The sequence below is a fragment of the Sander lucioperca genome, chromosome 3, assembly GCF_008315115.2.
Source record: "Sander lucioperca isolate FBNREF2018 chromosome 3, SLUC_FBN_1.2, whole genome shotgun sequence".
Classification (NCBI taxonomy): domain Eukaryota; kingdom Metazoa; phylum Chordata; class Actinopteri; order Perciformes; family Percidae; genus Sander; species Sander lucioperca.
In genome coordinates this window covers 26,588,413-26,611,426 of record NC_050175.1, presented here as the reverse complement: position 1 = coordinate 26,611,426, position 23,014 = coordinate 26,588,413, and the positions used below count along the sequence as shown (strand labels likewise).

Sequence of the window (23,014 nt, the reverse complement as noted above, 5' to 3'; positions counted from 1 at the left end):
AGTCTCATACTCATAACACTATCGCTGGCTCTGTTCTATTCAAGTGTTCCAGTGAGAGTGACACTGAGCAAGCATGCATGATACCAGGAACCTGAAATTTATTCAGCCATTATCATTTCATCATTTACACCTGAGCTTTTCCTTCTGTGATAAGTCAAAATGTATTCTGTGAAAAAGGCCTATTCCATTACCCATGTGTCCACCAAGCACCCTGCTCTGTCCATCGCCTGTCTCTGCCTGCACACGTTTCTTATTACCTTACCAATCCCCAGTATACATGCCAGCCACTTTCTCCTCTGCCAGACCATCAAGTTGCCTGCCACTGATCCTGAGAAGACGAGACTAGTAGACTGTATATGTCTCCTGAGACTACTTTCTGAATGTGTGAAAAAATTATATGCAGGAAAGTTGGTTAAACTTAGTTTCCTGTGGTAGGCATATATAAATACATTATGTTTAAGGTATTAGCTCATGCGTTGTACCTTGTTAGTTTACCTTGTGTGAGAACGAACATGTTACTGACTGAATATAATGGAATAATACAGTTTTCCAATAGCTAGCACCATACCTTATTCAGTACACAGCCCAATAGCTGTAATGAGCCAATAGTGCCATCTAGTGCATATAATCTAGTAAATGAAATGTATTTCTTTTGTATAAACTAAAACATCCTGTTGTAAATGATGAGGTGATATTTTTGTCTGAAATATCAGCAAAGTTAACACATTTTGTTTTGTTTTTGTCACCTTGTTTTAAAATTTGTGTTGGGTTGATTTTTCTTTTTGGGTTTGATTAGCCAACAAATGTTGTTAGATAGATAGATAGATGGATAGATAGATAGATATGCTCCCACATACATAGATTGTCGTTATATAGGCCTAATGTTTATTTATTATTTTTACTTTTCTTCATGTGCCCACGTTGGGGCCCTTCCCTTGCTATTGCTCTGTTGTAATAGTTGGTTTAGGGTACCGTTTGTTGTACGTATTGTGTTTGACTTATATAAAATGGTAGTTTTATCTGGATAATCTGTCAAATAATGAAATACATAATCATAGTTTTATGAATGCGATTTTGTTTTTCCAGCAAGTTTGTATATTTTGTGAAATAAAGTTACCGTAAAAAAACGTAAGACTGACCAACTGTCACGCCCGTAAGCCTCTAAATCTGTCGATGTCTCATGGGAGTTGTAGTCCATGGGTGGCGTACTTCATGAATGTTAACAAAATAATCGTCATTTTATATTTTAAATGACAAGGCTAATAATATTAACGATACCGTATAGTAGTATATATCAATTTGGCTAAGAATATGTGCAGAATACCCCAGTGTCCTGTTTCAGCTTTTCAGAAAGTTTGATAAAGAATTTCTCGGTACAAAAATATAGCTCAACAGCGGAGCCCGGAAGTAGGGCTGGACCTCGGCTCTTTATAAACATGGCCGTTAAGTCCTTTACAGCATCAGGTTCTGCGTTTGGCTGAATTAGTTAGACATTCAGGAAGTCACTGAGGGTAACTAATACAGTAACAGGTGGAAAGAAAATGTAGACACACAACGGGCGCCTCTACATTATTTTTCATTGTTTTATCTTTGCGTGGAAACGGCATTTATAAACTTAATGTAGTACTTTATGCTAGCTAGCTAACCAAGCTAACGCCATCTCAACGTTAACTTCTGTCAACTTTTTTATCCAGCTAACGTAATCTGCTACTTGACTGTTTAACGAAGTGGAGGAGTACCGTCGCTCGCAGGCTGCCTCGATGAATATTTTAACGTTACACACGGACGTGTCGGATATACTCAGCTAAGGGCTGACCTAAACTTTATTGACGGCTCCTTTAGGGTTGTTTTTTCCTCCCACTGGCAACAGCCAAGCGCCCTGAAAGGGAGAACATAAACAATGTTTTCTGTCAAACCCATGAAACCAACCTTCAAGTGTTATCTTCCTCCTGTACAGGTATGTAACCTTATTTTATTGTGACTGATAACAACAAATGTAAATTTTCACGGTGGATGGTCACGATACGATACAGTGTCCAATAATTTGAATTAATTTAGGCTGAAGTTGTCGTGACTCGTGACTGGTGTTGAGGAAGGAAAGTTGATATTTGAACTGTGGTCAAGATTAAAAGAAGAGATAGCACGAAAAGAGGCACAGCCTGTATGCAACCCTACTGACTTTCTGCGGTGTTGGTCGGAATCATCAAACTCTAAAATCAAGTTTTAATATTTAGAGTTTGAAACGGTGCACCATGCAGAAACTGAAACAGATTGCCTTTGCTCTGCGTCTTCAAAGTTAGAGTCAAGGGACATGTTACTGGTTAGAATAACCAAATCAAAGGTTCATTTGGAGAAGTGAAACTTGTATGGGGAATCTTATACCGTTTTGAAAAGGAGAATAAGTAGGCTTGCTCTGTATGCACTTATCGAGACAGCAAGTCAAAGCGTTTGCCTAAAGACGCTGGTGCAACAACCCAAACAAAACGGTGGTTGTACTGGCAAAGTCAAGACTAGTGTTGGGAAGTGTTTTGTATTAAGATAAAAAAAAAATAAAATAAATTCCATTGCCATTTTATTTAAAAACAATAATGCGTCAATTAATGTATTCGAGTTTAACATTATATAGTCATGGGCATGCTCTGGTCTTGGTAATAACCACATACAGATGCAAAAAAGAGAATATTAATGCTGCACTAAATGGAGATTCAGTTTTCATGAATGGCCTCTGAGGGGATGCATTTTATGTTGGGAAGTTCCAGCACTTAGCTTATTTAACAAAATATGCTCTGACCATTTCAATATGTTTTTTTCATGAACAATGCAGTCCTAGTATTTGGGTTTGATTTAGCTGTGTACTCCAGCACATTGGATTTTAAATAAAGCAATACCTTTGCGGTTTAAGTGCTAACGTTTAGTTTTAATAAAAAAATGTTTACACCCACTAATGAGATGAGATTCAAAACTGTCGCCCTTTTATACATAACCCAAAGTGTAAAAAATGTTATGATGCAAAGTCAGCATTTTAACCTCCTAGTCATTCATTTATTGGAAATACGTGTACTGGAGTAGAGCGAGCAGTGAAAAACACATGAATGTCCAAACACTTATAGGCTGTCACTGTATCTGCAATAGTGCACAGTATTTGAGGATTTATAGCATTATTATTATTATTATTATTATTATTATTATTATTATTATTATTATTATTATTATTATTACATACCATCATCACGTTTGCTGATCACACAGCTGTGTCCTGATCACAGAAACCAATGAACAGGCCTACTTGAAAGGAGTAGAGGGCCTGACCCGCTGGTTTCAGGACAACCTAGTACTCATGAATGTTAGCAAGACCAAAGAGGTGATAATGGACTTTGGTAAGAAGCAGGGAAGGAACTATGCCCCCCTTAATATCAAAAGGTCTTCGTGGAGAGGGTGGACAGTTTAAAGTACATCACCGAGGGTCTGACCTGGGCGCTGCATACTGACTCAATGGTGAGAAAGGCAAGGCAGAGATGGTTTCACCTCAGACACCTGAGGTGTAGCCCCCTGTATCCCCTCAAATACTGAGCAATTTTATACTCCTGCATCATTGAGAGTGTCCTGATGGGGAACATCACTGCCTACTACAGAAATGGCACCGAACAGGACCGCAAGGCCCTGCATAGAGTGGTTCGTTTGGCTGAACACACAATAGGCGGTGCCCTACCCTGCCTAAAGGATATTTACACCAGGCATTGCAAGAAAAAGGCTAAAAAGGAAGATCCAAACCACCTGGTTAATGGCCTTTTCTCTCTGTACGATTTTAATGTGTCAAATTAAATTGATTGATAGTTGACTGCAGTGTATCTTTGGTTCTTCTAGTTCTATAAACAGATTGCACCAGTTGCTTACTGCATGTTGTAACTGTTTATGTAACATGAATTCAACAAAACAAATCATAACAGCTCTCAGGATGTTCAACATGGTCTATGGTGACCATGAATCTTAGGCGTGTTTGGAATTTGCAAGCCCTATTACAAGTCTCTTCTTTTTAAAAAAAAAAAAAAAAAAAAAAAAAAAAATCATCCGTTACAACGTCCGTTACATTCAAGCCATTGCCAAATGAGTTGCTACAAAGCTAATTAAGACTATCAGCTCCACACAACTCTCTCTGTATTTCTCAGTATGGCTATGTTCAGAAGATTGTGTCGTCTGGTGACTTTCCCGAGCAGAAACTTGAGTGAAGATAACTACCTCTTCTGAAGAGTTCATGTTTTTTTAATCCTCCGTGTCCTCCTTGGCTACTAGTAACTGCGTGGAGGAGGGGATGCGCCGATCATGTGGACGCACCAACAGTTTTGTTGTCATTACTTAGAATTCTTCATGGGGGCAACAGAAACTACGCACTATAGCTTTAAAGGCAATTATTATTTCATGCTGTGTTTACAACGCAATGCATATGAGTGGTAATTTTCTAGCACCTCCACCTTGTTATGACACATTTTTGCCATTATTCATTAACCATTTGACAAGCTAGTGTTTAACTAGTCTATATCGACAACTTTTCATTTACGGGATTGTTCAGGTGCTGCCAGAGGTTCCGCCGGATGTCCCTCATTTTCAGCCGGATGTCCGTTAACTTCCGCTTTCTTTGTGTTGGCATTCTAAACTCCGGTCGATTTATGAGGGCTATGGTATATGTACTATAGTATAGACTATCTGTCCAATCTAAATTTTCTGTTGCACGACTAAAACAACTTTTAAATGTGCACATGTTCCACCAAAGAAAGTTGGCTATTTTGCAGAGGCACCATTGCTCCGTCCGGCGCTTAGCACCGCCCAAGACGATTGTGATTGGTTTAAAAGAAATGCCAATAAACCAGAGCAGATTTTTCACTTATCCCAGAATGTTGTGTGGACTAGCCAGACCTTCCAGCCCTGTGGAGGAAGGTCTGGCAATGCGAGACTAGTGTTTAACTTAAGGCCCGGACACACAGAGCCGACGGCCAAACGTCGGCAGAAAAGCCAGTTGGCCTGATCGGTCTCCCCAAGTTGGTCAAAAAAGTGCCTCGGAACACACCAAAGCGACGAGACGTAATACGTCTCCATAACAGCAGGCAGCGCTAATCTGTATTGTCGCCCAAAAATGAAAACCGGCAGCTGATTGGACGAACGCGTCACGTGGGTCTTGTTTCTCCAGAAATTCAAAGACAGACTGTCATGGCGGTTTGTTCAGAATATGATCTCATATTGTACTAAAATAGTTCACCGAAACGTGTTTCTGAAAACATTTAAAGTGAGAAATAGGCCATGCAGTTGCTGAATCTGTCTTCATTTCAGATCGACAAAGGTCAGTTTAAAAGATTTTCGTCTGATTTTGAGAGACTCTAGTCACGCTCATTCCGCTCCCTGTTTCCGGGTTGGCACTCTACCAATCAGATGGGTCTTTTGAGTCCAACTGCCGGCAGTGCCCGCCCCGCTGGCGAAATTTTTTTTTGCAGGATGGTAGGGGAAGACCCCGCCCTACTCTCCCTCTGAATGGCTAGTACTCGTTGCCTGCTCTGGTGGGATTGGTTATGTTTAGGCAAGAGGAGTGGGATTGGTTATGGTTAGGGTAAGAATGTCAGGGTTAGCCAATCAGGGATGAGTTCCCTAATGAATATTCATGAGTCTTCCCCTACCATCCTGCAAAAAAAAAACCTCGCGCCCCGCCGATTATACGTGTCAAATAGGCCAAAATGAAGGACGACGGCCCCTCGGACGGACGACAGCACGGAACACACCGAACAGACTCAAGTCACTGACCTCGCCAGACTGTCCAACGGCCGATTATCGGCTCTGTGTGTCCGGGCCATAACTCTGATGTGACTTCTGCTTTTTCTTTAGACTGATGTGAAGAACACTATTGAACCGCCTATTAAGAAGTTGGAGCCCAAGTTAATTCAAGGTAAGTCTATCGTCTGCATTATCCTGAGAATAGTTGTAATCACAAAAAATTTTTTACTTATTGCTTGATACAAAATCAGATGCTTGTTCAGTTTCTGTCATTATCACTTTTAGATATCTTAGACATCTCACTTACCTTCTATAAATATATTAAAGCTTTAGTGCGTAACTTTCTGATATTAATAAACGTCTGTTACATTCAAGCCATTGTCAAATGAGTTGCTACAAAGCAAATTAAGACTATCAGCTCCACACAACTCTCTCTGTATTTCTCAGTATGACTATGTTCAGAAGATTGTCGTCAGGTGACTTTCCCACGCAGAAACTCAAGTGAAGATAATTACCTCTTCTGAAGAATCCATCATGTTTTTTTTTAATCATCCATGTCCTCCTTGGCTACTAGCAACTGCGTGAAGGAAGAGGGAGGGCCAATGCGCGTAAGGCGTAAGGCTTGTATCATGTGGACGCGCCGACAGTTTTGTCATTACTTAGAATTCCTCATGCGGGTGGCAGAAACTACGCACTATAGCTTTAAAAGTGGCTGTACTTGAAATACTAAAAATAAATAGTTTCCCCACATGGCATTCGCAGACTGTTCCCAAATACTTGACATATTTTTTTCATGTTCGACATATGCACGAACATGCATGCGTGGCCGGACTGGCTATCAATAAAAAGAACAGAGAAGCTTCAATTTACACCACACACTGAGGAAGTGTGACTTAATTACCGGCTCAGGATGCCATTACTCCACTATATCTTTACATCGTTTTCACCTCTCAGTTGTGGAAAGTTACCTTTTTTACAAGAAACAATTGCTTTATAACTCTTAAAATTATTAATTAAGGGGGCAGCCTCTAGCCCCATGTTGGCTGAGTCCTGCAGCGGCGCAGGGTTCGAATCCGACCTGCTGCCCTTTGCTGCGTGTCATCCCCCATCTCTCTCCCCCTTTCATGTCTATCCACTTTCAAATAAAGGGAAAAGCCCCAAAAATAATCTTTTAAAAAAATTTTTTTTTTAAAATTATAAATTAAGTATGGAGTTCCTAATTCTCTCAAGCTGTGCCATTCAATGCATATTTCCCCATTATGGCACCAAAGTCTTAGGTGTAGTGAGTTAAAAAACTGGAGCAGCAGGAAAGCCTTCATTTCAATGTTTTTTTTCTGGTTCAGTTCTGAGCAGTTGATTTGGGAGCCTCATGGGAGTGGCTCAACACACCCTTTGTATTGTGTTACATTGTGTGTTATTTGGAGTAAGAACAGTCTAAAAGAGAGAGAAGTTAAGGTCCTTAAAGTACTCTTAAAAAAGCATCTACATTTGCAAACCTGCTGTATTTTTGCCAAGGTTGAGGTTGACATGAGAATTTTAATTGAGTACCTGTTAAAGGGCTGGTAAAACAAACTTTCCATCCATTCCCAAGCAGCATTTACCACTTAGGGGTTGTCGCTGCTTTCCCATCTTGATTTTGGAGCGGGACATAAAAACAGGTTTCATGTTGGTTTCAGCCAACTTGTTTTTAACATACTGTGCATTTGCTACATGCTGCTCTGAGGCAGTCCTTTGATCTGAATGCGTCTGTACGACTCCACCGCTGCCCCAGCTGTCATCTTTTGAATATCCCTGGGGCAACTTTTTATAGCAACATTAATGATTTGTGGTCATGTTAAGAGATAAGGGTCATGTTACTCATGAAAGATATAAAAAATATGCCTTGTTAACCTAAGGCTTGCATGTAGCACTTTGTGCAGGGCATTTTGGCTTTTTCAGCCCAACAGAAACTTTGGGTATAGTAGCTTTAGCTTTTTAAAATAATTTAGCTTTTATTTTTGAAAAATAGCCTTTAACAACTTATGGAAAAGCATTGGAGAATGTACGAAGGAACAACAAAAAAGGTGAGGGTAGAAAGAGGTGGATGGAGGACAATTACTGTAAGGAAGCAATGTTAAAAACCTAAGATAACTTTGTGGTCACTGTTATAACGGCAAAAAAAAAGAAACAAAACCTGGATGTCCAGTTGGTTTTATTGCAAAGCAATATGTTTGTAAAGTAGAGGTAATTTTTCTATTACACATTTCTTTCTCTGAAAAAAATTGATATTTTAACATTTATAGAAATTGGTAATGATTGGATAAAATGTCATTATTTTAATAACAAACTAAGTAATAAATAGCTTAATGAGCGTTATTTCTTGTTTGAGTCTGAGGAATTGAGTAAAGGATTGCACATAGCTTGTAACTTGTTAGCCTGGTAACCGGTTGACTCTAAATTCATGGTAGAATGTCAATTACTGGTATGTTCAGAAACCCAAAGCTAAGCCAGTGAATCTTAATCTTATTTACTTTGTAATTTTCACTTTATGTATTCTTCTTTGAACTGTAGTGGTAGACTGTAGGTTTTACACTTGCATCTTTTTCTCTCATTTGTTTGTCACCAGGGGAGATAGTAGTTAATGAGGTGAACTTTGTGAGGAAATGCATCAGCGCTGAAAGCAGCCAGGATGACCTTTGGGGGAAGTTGATATGCACCAACTTTAAGGTCTCCTTCATCCCTCAAGATGCCCCTTCTAAACAGGTATTTGTGTAGTCTGACTGAAATCAGTCAAAATGTGCGGTTTTGGATATTTAGTCATTCTTAGAAGTAAAATATATAAGGCTGTTAGTCTGATGTCATGACAGACTGTCAAAACCAATGTTTTGTAACTTCCTCATGCAGTTCTTTAAAGTGTTTGTTTTATCAGGCTTCAAACTAAGAATGGCCTCCTATGGATACAGTTTTATCTTTTATATTTGGGAAATCTTTTGGTGGCACCAGCATACTGCTGAATAGCTTCAATACTTGTATTTCCAGAATAGCTTCAATACTTGTATTTCCATAGCCGTGTTTGTATGTGCAGTGCAGTGCAGCTGGCAAGGAGGAAGGAAAACGTGTGTACTTTCCTGCAGTACATTGTTGGTGATATCGCACAAGAAGTAAAAGAACAGACGTCATTTCCAGCTATGCGGAATGTGTTGCCATAATAAACAGAACTTGATCATTACTCAGTCTGAGCGGATAAACTCGGGTCTACCCACCAGTATTTTAGATAATATTTCAGTTAGTTATGGGTGTAAAATAATGTCTACAGAATGTCACACCTTCTTTTTGTTGTTTGCCTTTACCACAGAAGTCCCAGTTGTCCCACCTCCTGCTTGGAGAACACGACATCCCCCTCACCTGTCTGGAGCAAGTAGTAACAGGTACATCTGGTGTTGCATAACATTCATGGCAAAACCTTAACTTTGTTTTCTGCAGTTTTGCTATTGTCATGTCCGACATTCACCTACTGATTTCCACATGGATTTCTTGTTACCAGAGCCCAAATGTTATTTCAAAATATATCTTTTCTTCTAATCAGTAGCCAGAATACCTAAACTATAACTTTCCTAATGGTATTAAGAAATACAAGCAAGCTAATGTTAGCATTTTGCTTAGTCTCTTACTCAATCGCCTGTTTCGGAACAAACATTTAGCATCCTTCCTACTGTCATTTTACAAAAGTGAGCTAGAATTAAAGTTAGATGGGCCCCCTAATTAATCTTTGACAACTTGGTTGACTGGTCTCGTTTCATAGTCTTTCCTGGTCAGCAATCTGATAACAAGTGATGGAACAGCTAAGTCAGTGTTTAGTGGCAGTGCATCCTGGCCGGGATTAGCTGTGTTTATATATCTCATTGCTGTCGATTGCTGACCCTGCATGGTCAACTGCCCAGAGCAAGGTTTGTTGTGTTACAGTGATGAAGCATCAGGCTTTGTTTTATCCAGCTTGCTTTTGACCTGTCTGGGTTACTGAAGACAACATTCTCATTATTGGTAATACTAATAAATCCTAATAATTAGGGCCAAAAATAGATTTTCCAATTCAAATTGATCTTCATTTGAATGATCCGATAATGATTTATAAAATACAGAGATCGATCTTTTAACCCTAAAAGAAACACGGGACCACTGGTAATCTTGGCCAACGTTACTGTCTTTAACAGGCTGTAGCTCCATTTTAAAGCTAGACTGAAGATCTTGATAATATATAAAGATTACATCCCAAGACATCCATTGGTACCAACCATGTCATGCTAGCTTGTCGGCAAAGCCAAGCTTAGCATTGCATCTGCATTAGAGGAAGTTCTAGTCATATTTTTTGTTTGTTCCTCTCAGCAAATGATACAAAGGGGAAGAAGAAAGTATTGGGGTCAAACCAGAAGCTGAAGTTCAACCCGACAGAGCTCATCCTCTATTGCAAAGACTTGCGCATCATTAGGTTCTGCTTTGATGAGGCTGGGCCTGAGAGTGCCAAAAAGGTGAGTGGTACTGAAATGAGTTTTATATAAAATCCAGTAATGTTACGCTGGTCTTTTTAGAGATGCTTTAAAGTATCAGAATAATCCTTGTCAGACTCGTATCGACTTTAGGTCTAGTTGGGTCTTGAGCTGACTAAATGGAACTGGTCAAATATATGAAATGCCAAAAAGAACCTGACTGTAACCTCCAAATGACTAATTGGTTAGTATTAACCATGTATTCCCTTTTTCTCAGTCCATTTCACTGTTACTTGTTGCTGACCAACTTTTCATTTACTGACTGTGTAAGCTCGCTACATACACACTCAGTTTCAGTGCTTTGACCACTTCCTCAGCAACAAGGATATTCATACCATACCAACTTTGATGTGCCACTCTCTCACCCTCCATCTGAATAGAGCAACTAACTACTTAAAAGGCATTTTCAGTGTGGTCATTAGTCAAACAATGAATAAGTCACATTCAGAACAATGCTTATTCAAGGCAAGGAAACTGAGAATGATCCTGATTGTAGGACCAACTGGCAGCGTGACTCTGACTCATCTCCTGCACAGAGAGATTAGATGGACAGATGTTTCATTCTTCAGATTAGAGTGTAGTTGAGGGACCTGTAAATCAGCAATTCAACTAACAAATGAAATACCTCCTCAATACCAGCGTATATATTGATATCAAGTCATGATATTTTGAGAATGACTAGTGGTGTTTTTAGAAGATAAGTGCACACAATGGAAATTAAAGGAAATCCTTGTTATGCAGATACAGTGACCCACCATGTAGAGGCTTTCACTTTAAATCCAGCTAAAATAATTTAATAAGAACAGAAATTGTGGCCAACTGTAATGCAGCCTTAAAGGCCAGGTTGTCAGTTGTGTAGTGGGTTGAGCTGTTGTGGTAACTGGCAGCAACTCAGGCTTTGACTGAATTTACAAAGACTTAAAAGCCCTTTTTTAAGGCAAAAATCAAACCTGGAAGTTGTCTCCTTCGACAGAACCTGCCCTGGGAACATGTGATTTCTTGATAGTTATACTTAACCAACTGAAAACACAGCCAACAGTAACAAACATTCAGCACTCTCACACTCTCCAAGCACAGATGTTGCATTAAAATCATTGTGGTATCTGAAGTTGTAGAAGGCCTGGAAATAGACATGTATTTGTGAATTATGTGCACAAAGGTCTTCAGGAGCTCTTGGCTCCCTGGAGCCTCTCTACATGACCCACAAGAGTAAGGCAGCTGTATATCTCTAATCTCTACAGTGTGCCAATGAAATGGACATGAATGTGAATGTACATAGTCACACGTCTGATCTCCCATGTCATCTGGGAACAATTGTGAGTAGGTTTTGGAGGACATGAAGCTCCAAAGCACATGCATTTGGATTAAACCGCATTAAAGTGTGGCACTGCATTGGACAGTCTCATGACCACGACCAGTGTTACAAGTCTATATTAAATTTTTTTCAAAATGTACTTTTTATGTATTCTAGTGCTTACAACAGAATATGGAAGAATGATTATGTATAGAGCACTCAAACTAGAAATGAGTCTGCCCTCCCTCACTCCTGCATGTAATTACAGTGTGAACCTAAAACGAGGCTCAGTTCTTTTTTTCTTTGACATATGGAATTAACCCAACCTATAATAGCTTATTTTGCCATAGGAAATTACAGAGTTGGGAGCACACACACACACACACACACACACACACACACACACACACACACACACACACACACACACACGCACACACACGCGCACACACACACGCCTATGCCTTTTCTGTGTCCTCACGTTATTCACAGCTTTACTACTGAATAGACTGCTTTGTGTGACTCTAGTGGAGCCACAGGAAGATTCAGTCCTATAAACCCAGAGCAGTAGGATTTCTGTTAAATATTTGTTGTATATCTTGTGTTTGTATGGTTAAAGAATGTACCTCATTTTAGCACTCTGAGTGTACCAGAGTTTGAAAGCTGAATGGTTGTGATGAAACCTAATCTGCCTTGATCATTTTTAATTGATTCCTCCATTCAACTGAACATCTATTGTATATGTCCCATAAAAGTAATGTTCTGCTATTCTAGGTTTGCCTTGCTATTGCCCACTATTCTCATCCAGCTGATCTTCAACTGCTGTTTGGCTTTGAGTATCAAGGGCGGCGATACCATGCATCTAAAGGTATGTGTATAGCATGCCATATTTCTTTTATTTCTTCTAAAATATGTTTTTTAAACTGTTATTTTTCCTCTTAATCCACATTTAAAAAGTATCAATTTCTAATTTGACTATCCATGTTTAATTTCTCCGCGTTATGCACCAGAAATAATCTCAGTGTATCTATTTCCAGAAGAGCATGTCAATGGTTCCGCCCCTCGAGGAGGATTAAGGACCCCCATTTTTGACCGTCCATCAGACTGGGATCGGGAGATCAAGAGAACTGGGGCATCAGAGTGGAGGGTGTGCTCCATCAACGAGAGATATGTCATCTCACTAAGGTTTTCATCTCTTGTTGTCTTTGTTTTATGATAGTTGTCATAGGCAGAGTATGTCTGTAGCACCTTCACTTGGCCTTAGTTGTTACAGACCCTCTAAATTTCACCCTTTACTCATACCTGGTATGTTTTGGCAAGACAGTATATTTACACTGTAAGCTTTTTTCCATGCTTCATGAGTGACTTAAGGAAAAAAAAACTCTGTGAATGTCTTGGTAAATGCAAGTCTGTTTTGGACAATCTGTGCTATTCAGTTCAGCAGTGACATCATGGTGGGTTTCAAAGTAAGGTTTGTACAGTGTTTTATGTGGAATTTGAGAAAATACTTAAATTGCATAATACTAGCTTGCACCAAACTGCACCATGGGGCCCCTCAATCACAACAAATCTCACTGCTAAATACCTGAATACTCACCAGCTTTGATATTTGGGACAGGCACAGCAAAACAAATACAGTGCTAACATGCTATTTACAGTACATCAACCAAGGCTTTTAGTACCATTAGTACAATATTATGGTATGTCAGCATGAAGCAACACACTTAGCTTATTCATATGAAAAAGATGGGCATAGATAAGTGATACAATATACTGTATAGCCTGAATGTCAATTTTCTACATTAGGATGTTCTGTTTTCTGACTAAGATTGGAGGTTGTGGGAAACATGAAAATACTTTTTCTTAGATATATTTTTCTGTTTTCTTTTTCGTTTTCTTTTAATGGTGTCCTGTCTTTGATTTCTGTGTAACACCAGTCTTTCGCTCACTCTTCTTTTTAGTCTTCCAGAGTACATTGTGGTCCCAGTTTCTCTGGCAGATCAGGATCTAAAGCAGTACTCCATATTCTTCGCTGATCAGCGCATCCCGGTGAGTTTTCTGATATCTCCATTTAACAACCTTCCAGTTTGATTGATCAGAGCACTGATTTATGTCCATTCTACCTTGTAGCTCTGGTGCTGGAATCACCCAAATGGAAGTGCTCTTGTCCGCATGGCCAGCATAAGTGATCCATTGCAGCAGAGGAAGATCGATCAAAAGTATACCAAACTCCTCTACTTTATTCAGATTCAGAACATGTATTAAATGTGTTGTTTCTACTCACTTTCACACTGTAATTCAATAACAGCCAACAGATTTTCAACTACAGCAGAGGAATAATAAAATATTGAGATGTCTTAATTTGATACAATTCTAAACATGTATTTTTTTTTTACAGTTTTTTTGGTAACAAAGTGGGTTATGCTAATGTTCTGAATATACAAATGATGTATTGCTGTGATGTTGCTTCAGCTGTTTTAAGACCTCCTTAACCCAGTCCGCGATGTCTTGTGTTGTGGTAGGGTCTTCACCGCCATCACAAAAAGCCACCCACAGCGCAGTGAAGTCATCCGGTATGATCTAGACAAGTCTCTGCCTAACATCCAGGACATCCAGAGTGCCTTTGTTAAAGTCAGGCAGATCTGTGTCATAGGTGAGCCTCAATGCCACTTTCAATAGTAACGGTTGATAACCTCTGCAAGTGTCCATACACCTTTGTGTGAAATATATCTCAATGCACATTTATTTTAAGTGGAAATGGAAAGGATTTCTTGACATGCTTGGTATAGTTTAATAGGCGTACAATTGTTTTAACTGTTTTTTTTTTTAAAGATGATTTTTTTTTTGGGGCTTTTCCACCTTTAATGTTGGACAGGACAGCTAGGTGAGAAAGGGGGGAGAGAGAGGGGGAAGACATGCAGGGAATTGTCACAGGTCGGATTTGAACCCTGGACCTGTGTGTCGAGGCATAAACCTCTCAGTATATGTGCGCCTGCTCTACCACTGAACCAACCCGGCCACTATTTAACTGTGTTGATTGTGCAGATCCTTTTGAGGAGTCAGAAGAGAGGTGGCTCTCATCAATTGAAAATTCACGATGGCTGGAGTACGTCAGGTATGTAAACAACCTAAAGCTGTATGATAGCTCTTTATAAACTATATTGTTATAAACAGTGTAGTTTATAAAGTGCCAAAATTAAAAGGTTTTTCTGGCCTTCACGACATTTGTTACCCTTGTAGAACAAAACATACCTGCATAAACAGCTTTAATTATTTTTGTATTGTTTTATTTAATATGCATTTACACTCATTACATTCATTACACATCCAATAATTTATTTATGGAAGTACATTGTATGTATATTTCTATACTGTTTTGTATAAATTTGCACTCATGAGATTAGTTACAGCATGATTATTCATCCTCAAAATCAATGGTCTGCTTGCCTGGGCCATTAGTAGCACAAGCACAAAATATGACTTGAAACTAACGAAGATTATATCTTGCCAAGACACTGATGTTTTTCTTTGGTACACCGTACAAAGCTGGTAACTTAGAAAATAGTACTACATGTTTTTTAAAATCGGTTAACATTTATGCTCCGTTTGTGACTCAAGGGCTTTCCTGAAACATTCAGCTGATATAGTGTACTACTTGGATGGAAAGAATGCTTCAGTCATTCTTCAAGGTAAAACTCTTTCTTTTGTAATATTAGTCCCCATGTTATTTTGAGTGCAAGCCTCACAGTTTCAAGCCAGGGTTTCACAGAGCTACAGCATTTCTTTATTCTTTACTGCATTGTACATGATGGCGAACTTAACTTTTGATTTTCTTATTCCATTATTTGTGATATTGTACCAATGCTTGACTTCAAACACATGTTGCACACCAGCCAAAGTACATTTAAAATATTGTGGTCAAATTCCAATCATTACCATGTTATAGCCATCAGAGTGTCCTCGGAAGTGCTTTCCTTGCAAACAGCTTGTTTAAGCTTTTTGGTTTCTCTTTTGATCTACTTGTACAGAGGAGGAAGACCGAGACCTGAACTGTGTAGTGTCCTCCTTGGTGCAGCTCATGTTGGACCCTCATTATCGCAGCCTCATTGGCTTTCAGAGTTTGGTGCAGAAGGAGTGGGTGATGGCTGGCCATCGCTTCTTGGACAGATGCAACCACTTAAAGAAGAATGAAAAAGAGGAGGTATTTGTCTGACAGTAAATAAGCCACTCCTAGATCTAATAGAAATTCCAAGATTCTAGCGCTTCTTGTTTGTTTTTCTCTGTTCTCTCGGTCTAGTCCCCACTGTTCCTGATGTTCCTGGACTGCGTGTGGCAAATGATGAACCAGTACCCAGCAGCATTTGAGTTCACAGAGGCCTATCTGACAGTACTGAGCGACAGCATGTGGATCCCACTCTTCAGTACTTTTCTCTTCAATTCTCCCCAACAGCGAGCTCAGCACTTGATGGTGAGATAAACACACACACGATTGTATATTAATTTATTTAGTTGAGTTTAATAAATGTATTTATACATGGAAATACCACGACAATGCTGTGCACCAAATGCAACAGATTCCACCATAATTCTTAATATATGTTTAAATCAATTAAATGAGAACAACATTTTTGCAAATATGGTAGTTGTTTAGAGCTATAGTGTGTAGTTTCTGTTGCCTCCATGAGGAATTCTAAGTAATGACAACAAAACTGTCAGCGCGTCCACATGACGCCTTACGTGATCGCACCGCACCCCCAACCCTCCTCCACGCAGTTACTAGTAGCCAAGGAGGACACAGAGGATTACAAAAAACATGATGGACTCTTCTGAAGAGGTAATTATCTTCACTTGAGTGTCTGCGTGCGAAAGTCGCCGGACGACACAATCTTCTGAACATAGCCATACTGAGAAATACAGAGAGAGTTGTGTGGAGCTTTGTAGCAAATTATTTGGCAATTGCCAAATGAGTTTATTATTAAAAATTTATAAATTAACGTTTATTAATATCAAAAAGTTACGCACTACAGCTTTAAATTACAACAAACACAAATCTTTACACAACAAAAAACAACACAACACATGATTTGATTTGCTTGCTTAAAAGTCAGAATGTGTTCATATGTGAAAATTCCATGTCTGTGTCAGTAGTCCAAGAAGAATAAAAAACACATGTTGTAATTCCAGGTGATGGTGTGTAAAAAAGCAACATGTTTTTGTGGTATCATCTCATGTCAAAGACTATAATTTCCTTATGTGTGTGTCAGATAACTGACAGGAAACAGTGCTACGTAATGCACACAGACGAGCACACATTTAGCTGTGGTCTGGAAAGTAACTAAATGAATTGACAAAAGCAAATTATGGCAGTTGTGTTTTTTGTTTACGTACATGGATTGTTATCTCAAGTCTGTACATAGTATTATACCGAAAACATTATTATACACACTGAAAATCTGAAATCCAGAGTATAAATAACCTTGTGTTTACTCTACAGGACTTTGCCAAGAATAAAGCCATCCCTCAAGGAGAAGAGCAGGCTGTGTATTTCCCTCCTGTTTGGGACTGGTCACAGCAGTTCTCCACCAAAGACCAAACCCTCTTTAACAACCCCATGTATGTAGGCAAAGGAGCGGCCTGTGTTCAGAATGGAGAAGTGAAAACCTTCAGACGCACAAAGGTATATAACACACTGAGCTCTACAAGTTTATAGGGGTAGTAGCAGCAGTAGTAGTTGTATGCTAACTTCTTTTACTACCCTGGATATTTAACAAACACTCGAATTTCAGGGTAGACTTTCAACCTTAGTTTAATGGTTTTTCTGCCATGTTGAATGAAAGGCGTTTGGTCTTTACCAGTCCTTCCTGTTTACGGTCATGAAGCCTGTTTTTAGTGCTAGTTACACGCCTGCACCCAAAACCATCAATATACCAGTATTACAGTCTTGTCCTTGTACTTTCTTTTCGTATTAGGTAATGCACAAGTACTTCTTATCACAGTTTAATTTCCTTTTTTTCTCAGGAATTCAAGTAAGAAAAAATATTTAGTATTTTTTAGAGTTTGTTATTAGAGGTTGTCCTTTCCTTTTTTCTTTTGCAAGGTCGATATCATAGTGTAAATACAGTGTAGCTTCCTCTGTGACTGTGATTTTCTAAGTAGTTTTAAGGTGCTTGCCACACAATAGCCTTTGTATTTTCAAGATCAGACTTGGATCTATAATGATGTGTAGGTATTTTCGAAATGGGTCACCTCAATCCTCTGACCTCCTTACAATTACCTCAGGCTGGTAGGTGTTACTATTTTCGTACTGTTTCTGATGGGAGTAAATGTTTAACTTGACTAATCCATCCAGTCAGCAGTTTTAATTATTGCTGCTGAGATTTTATGGGCACCCGTTTTGTTTTCGTGTCATCAGCAACTTCTGAAAACGCACAGAAGGTGAATTATTACACAAAAAAATAATAATCGATTTTTTTTCTCAAGTTGTAGATTTCAGGGTCATGAGTATTTGATAACGCAGGTGGAGATGCACTAATTGAGAACCTGGAACGAGTGAGCTTTGGTTTGAATTCATTCTCACTAAGCATGTGTGTCCTTCCTACAGCAGAAAACCTACAGTTCCACATTGCGAGGAACGCCTGCATCTCTGCGCAATGGACTGAAGATTGGAGAGGATTCATTGACCCGACGGGGCTCTCTGGTGTCGGAGCTGAAGTCTGATTTTTCACCGGTGAAAGACGAAAGCCCGTCAGAGCGCTTCTTCAGAGACTGGTTCTCTCGAGCTGCTGACCAGCAGGGCCTCCTGATTCCCCTGCTCTTGCCCTCACACGTGGCTCTCTGGAAGCTCTACTTTCTACGCTGGGTTCCTGAAGCCTGCATTCCCAAAGGAGGCCCCATCACTGCCTACCACAAGCTTTCCCAACTGGTCGATGAAATTGAGATACTGCAGAGCCAGCTCAGGCAGTATAAGGGACCCAGTGGCAGCACGCCATTCCCCAACCCAAGTAGGCCCTTGTCAGACCAAAGGAGGATGTATTTTAAGGCCGCTTCTCCTACACCTCCAGACTTTCTTACCTCCTCCTTTCCTTTCACCCCAATGGGAAACCTATGTCGCCGCAGTTTTCAAGGGACCCCCATTAGCAAATTTCTGAACGGGGCAAAGATTTGGCTGTCTACAGAGACTCTTGCTAATGACTCTCTCTGAACACGCAGGGCTTTAGGGCTCACCTTTCTGAGCTCAGTACAGGTTTGTGTAACAATTAATCATCTTATTTTCTATTACCTCTTTCTTAAATACCAAGAAGGAAAATGAGAAATAGAAAAAACTAACTTTGGACTTCTGATTTTTAATAATTTATAAGCTAGAATTTGCACCGTTGATGCTGCATTGAATTCTGAGGTAATTTCTAAACTGAAGTGTCCTCTTTAGGACTGAATCATTATTGTCCAGTTATTGTTACAGTTGAGGAATTCAGATTAACCAAAGCACATCCTCCTCATTGGCCAGTGAGTTGTTACTGTGAGGTCTCTTCTGACTGTGAAAGCTCATCATACTCAATGTATTTGTATAATAGATGTATCTTCGTGTCTACTTCAGCTTCAGCACTTTTTTTGCTGAGTACAAGAAGACTTTTGGATATTTTATTTTTCAAGTTGAGAGCTTCCTCTCCAAGATTTACCTGTGATTTAATGCACATTTTAAAGTATTAATTAAACTTGAACTAAGTGTGTGTAGCAATGCCATCAGTTTAGTTGTCCTTTTGTTGAATTCTCGTTTGTCAGTAAGACTTCCCCACTGTAATGGACTTGAAAAATGTAATCCAAAAAGTAATGCTTGAAATTAGAAAATGCCTGTTTTTACTGCAGCAGCAATGATGCATTTCACTGAACACAGATTTTTATTAAAGAGGATTAGGGCCACATGTGAAAATGTTATTCAAGTTCTGAGTTTAAAGTTAGAGTTTAGAGTTTTCTTTTTAAGTAAAAAAAAAAAAAAAAAAAGTCTGAATTCTGACTTTAAACTCGGAGCTCAAATACATTTTTTCTACATGTGGCGCTAATTGTCTTTCATGGATTTCCAAGTACTCGATTTGTTTGTACCTTCCAGGAAAAGTAATTGTAATATTTTACCTAGATTTATTATTTTTTTCAGAAAGAGGAACAGAAAATAACCCTGCTAACTGCTAAGTATTTTACTATGTGGTAAAAACAAAGATCTGGCCTGGTTGAATGTAATGAGGCGTTTCTTTTCTTCCTTTTTTTTCTTTGCACAAACTGCTATGTGATCCAAGTGCCCATATTTTATTTAATGGCTGTGTTGGCGTTTCACTGTAAGCTACAAATAGTGCAAGTTCAGGGTCTTACTTTGTAGATTTACTCTATTTTTAAAGCAGAGAAAAGGACCTATATTTTTAGTATCATAAAGCAGGGGATACTTAGAAGGCAAAGTTGAGCTGTGAGGACTTCAATCTGTGGTAGATATTTCCTCTTCTCTTTTTTGAAGGGGTTTTATTAAACTTTTATAGAGGCCTTCTGGTAAGGCACTGAGGAGAAACTATTCATATTAACTGTAGCTGAATGGATAAATATTTGAAGGCAAAGGGACAGACAAGGAAAATAACAGCAATAAATCATCTGGATAGCAAGTGTCATAAATACACTTGTGTGTGTAATTTTGACATTTTAGAATAAAATGACAATAAAGGTTAGTTGGCAACTATAACTACAGTCCATACAGGCTGTTTAAAGAAAACCCTGATATTTGTACATAGGGAAAGGTTAAACATACTGTACCATTAACAATACTTTGTAATACGTTTGTAAAAAAACATGTGTTCTTGTTTCCAGATAATGCTACTCTGCTTAGAGGAATAATATAATAGAAAACAGTGAAGCAGTGAGGTTACTGTGCTTCCAGTCAGGATAGTGCTGGTGAGATTAGTGCGTTAAGATTAAGATGAACAGGTTTTTATAGTGCAATCAGAGAATTTTCTGGCGAGCTAAACTTCCAATGCGCTGCAAAGATTATTTGGAGACTTAAAAATGTCTGCCTGGGAAGTTTACCACCTGCTGAACTAGAGAGTGGTTTGAGACACATCAGGTGAATTGGATCCGTCATCCAGTGTCCATTTAAAACTGGTGAGGAACTAGCACTGTGTAATATCCTAATGTCCTAAAATAACAGTATAAGCATTTAATATCAAAGCCCTTAGTCATTTTAAATATACGACCACTGGACAGACTCAACATCTGTCCTATTACACAGGAGCATTGATCTTGGATGCTAGAATTACCAGTTCCCAATGATATTCAGATAAACTCTTCGGCAATAACTAGTTCAGGTGTCTTTTGATATAGATGTGTATAGTGTGAGTGCAGAAACTGCTCTCCCAAATGCTATTAATTGCACATGTTACTCAACATATAGGATAGTTTGGTTTAATGTGGTTGTTGAATATAATTTTTGCAAATATAAATACTGTATATGCTTGAAATCTTGTAATTCATAGTTTTGATTAATGGTACTTAATAACTTTTATCCTTGTTTTAGTCTTTATATTTTCTGGAAAGATATTTATATGCTGTGTTCTTCCACTAATTCACAATGTTGCACTCTGCTGTAATTGCATGATGACCGTGCTTCCACTGTGGCACAGTTTGATATTGATGAGCAGCAGATGTATTTATTCAGTTATGCAAATGTTCCCTAAGTGGGATGCAAGTGCTACTGTACATCCCCTGTGCCTTTTTGGGAAGATTGACCATTTTTGTAACCATATTCTATATCTGTTGACTTATTTTAGTTTTCAATTCTTTAAATCTAGTTAAATACAGTGGTACTGCACTGAAGCTGTTTTTCCTAACAGAAAATAAGGCTCAAAGGTGTACCAGTAACCAACCATTACATTATTTTTCAAATGAATTTGCTTTCTGGCTTTTATTTCAATGTGTTCTTGCTCAAGAATCCACATATTTTGTCTATTAACCTCAGACAGTATTAACCCCCCCCCCTTCCCATTTATCACAAATTACATGAACAATGTGCCAAAAGGACTCTCAATAATGTTTGTACAATTAGAGAGGATGGGTAACAATTCATTACTGCGAAGTTAAGAAAACACAACTGTTGATTCCCAGCCCAGCTCATAACATAAACGTATTCACAAAAATTCCTGGTGACGATTATACTCAACGATATATAAATCCTATGTACCAAGAGTTTGTCCTAGCAATTTAGAGTTTTTTTTGTCATTTAAATTTGATTTATTTTAACATTAACTTTATACAAAAATACGGATGATACAGATGTGATATAATGGGATTCAGTCAATTAAGAGGGAAAAAAAAACACCCAACCTAAAAGGCAGCTACAAGGAACAAGGAACCACCCCATAAAAAAAGTGCATATTCATTTTTACATTTGGCCCTAGTCTTTTACAATATTATAAAAGAGCAACAGGTTTACATAGCTACCGTGTTAGAGACTGACTTCTACAAGAGCATGCTAGCTAACGTAAACACTAGTTAGCCCATATATGTTACTGAAAAGTAGAACGCTTATTAAAAATCTAATTAAAAATCTAATTAAAAAATTTGGAAAACAAATGATCCGCTCTCTCTGACATAACTTTGCCTTCCATTGTGTAAACTGGATGCAGAGTTTTTCTGTTGCATTTGTTTTCGGGGGTTTTTGTGCTTTTCATTTTGCATCGTTCGTTTCTGTATTTGCAGCGTGTTTATGTATTTGGTTGTGTTGTGTGTATTTGCAGCACGTTTTGCTAAATGTTGCACGTGTTGTCAAATTAATTAATGTGTTTTCTTAAGTTGCAGGGCGTTTGCCCCTGTTGGCCACCGTACAAAAGACCTAATGAAACAATTGCTATTGGTGGTGTTTTCAGTTACTTACAAGAAGTCTCTGAGGTAGCTCACTTTTTTTAGGGGTCTTTGTGACCGATCACTCATTTCAGGCACAGTGAGTGAAGCAACCTAATTCTCTTTTTTTTCACAGCATCATACTTTCATGCATAGATAATTCCTATTGAATGTCTGCACCGTCCAAGCCGTGTATTGGTTTGAATTTAAAACTTTTGATTTCTGAGGACCTCCCCAGTGTTGACTGAACCATGGATGGAACACAACTTCACATCATGGCAGTCAGGCTCAACAAGCTTGCTTATACACTCTGGCTACTGACCCAATTTTAAGTGAAATTGATGTGTAAGTATTGATTTGTAAGTGATTTAAGTTTTTACATAACTATGCAAGGTGAATCATAGGAATAGAAGACACATACAAGTGTACAGTACAATGTAGTGAAATGTCTCTGCATTTAACCCACCCTAAGCATTAGGGGCAGTGGACAGCCACATAGCAGCACCCGGGGGGAAACTTGTGGTTCAGTGTCTTGCTCAAGGACACTTGAGACATGTGGCCAGAGGAGCCT

General features: G+C 38.8%; 1 protein-coding gene across 4 annotated transcripts; it reads left to right on the top strand.

Annotated features, from left to right (window-relative positions):
- The first annotated feature begins 1,395 nt into the window (after positions 1-1,395).
- On the top strand, positions 1,396-21,493 carry mtmr10 (myotubularin related protein 10). 4 transcript variants are annotated; one of them, XM_031324150.2, is made up of 16 exons: positions 1,396-1,957; positions 5,869-5,929; positions 8,363-8,499; positions 9,092-9,164; positions 10,120-10,262; positions 12,349-12,442; positions 12,615-12,759; positions 13,536-13,623; positions 13,705-13,793; positions 14,097-14,227; positions 14,620-14,689; positions 15,193-15,263; positions 15,603-15,775; positions 15,872-16,042; positions 17,069-17,251; positions 18,179-21,493. In XM_031324150.2, exons 1-16 carry the CDS (start codon positions 1,901-1,903, stop codon positions 18,773-18,775), a joined length of 2,283 nt encoding a protein of 760 aa, XP_031180010.1. In that variant the 5' UTR covers positions 1,396-1,900; the 3' UTR covers positions 18,776-21,493. The 4 variants fall into 4 exon arrangements, with proteins under 4 accessions (XP_031180010.1, XP_031180009.1, XP_031180008.1 ...); XM_031324149.2 differs by having other exon boundaries at positions 18,176-21,493; XM_031324148.2 differs by having other exon boundaries at positions 1,397-1,957; positions 12,612-12,759.
- The last annotated feature ends 1,521 nt before the right edge of the window (positions 21,494-23,014 follow it).

Coding starts and splice junctions, on each gene's coding strand:
- mtmr10 (XM_031324147.2), top strand. CDS start 1,901: ATGTTTTCTGTCAAACCCATGAAACCAACCTTCAAGTGTTATCTTCCT. Junction 13,624..13,704: donor TCGCTGATCAGCGCATCCCG/GTGAGTTTTCTG, acceptor TCTACCTTGTAG/CTCTGGTGCTGGAATCACCC. Junction 15,264..15,602: donor TGCTTCAGTCATTCTTCAAG/GTAAAACTCTTT, acceptor CTACTTGTACAG/AGGAGGAAGACCGAGACCTG.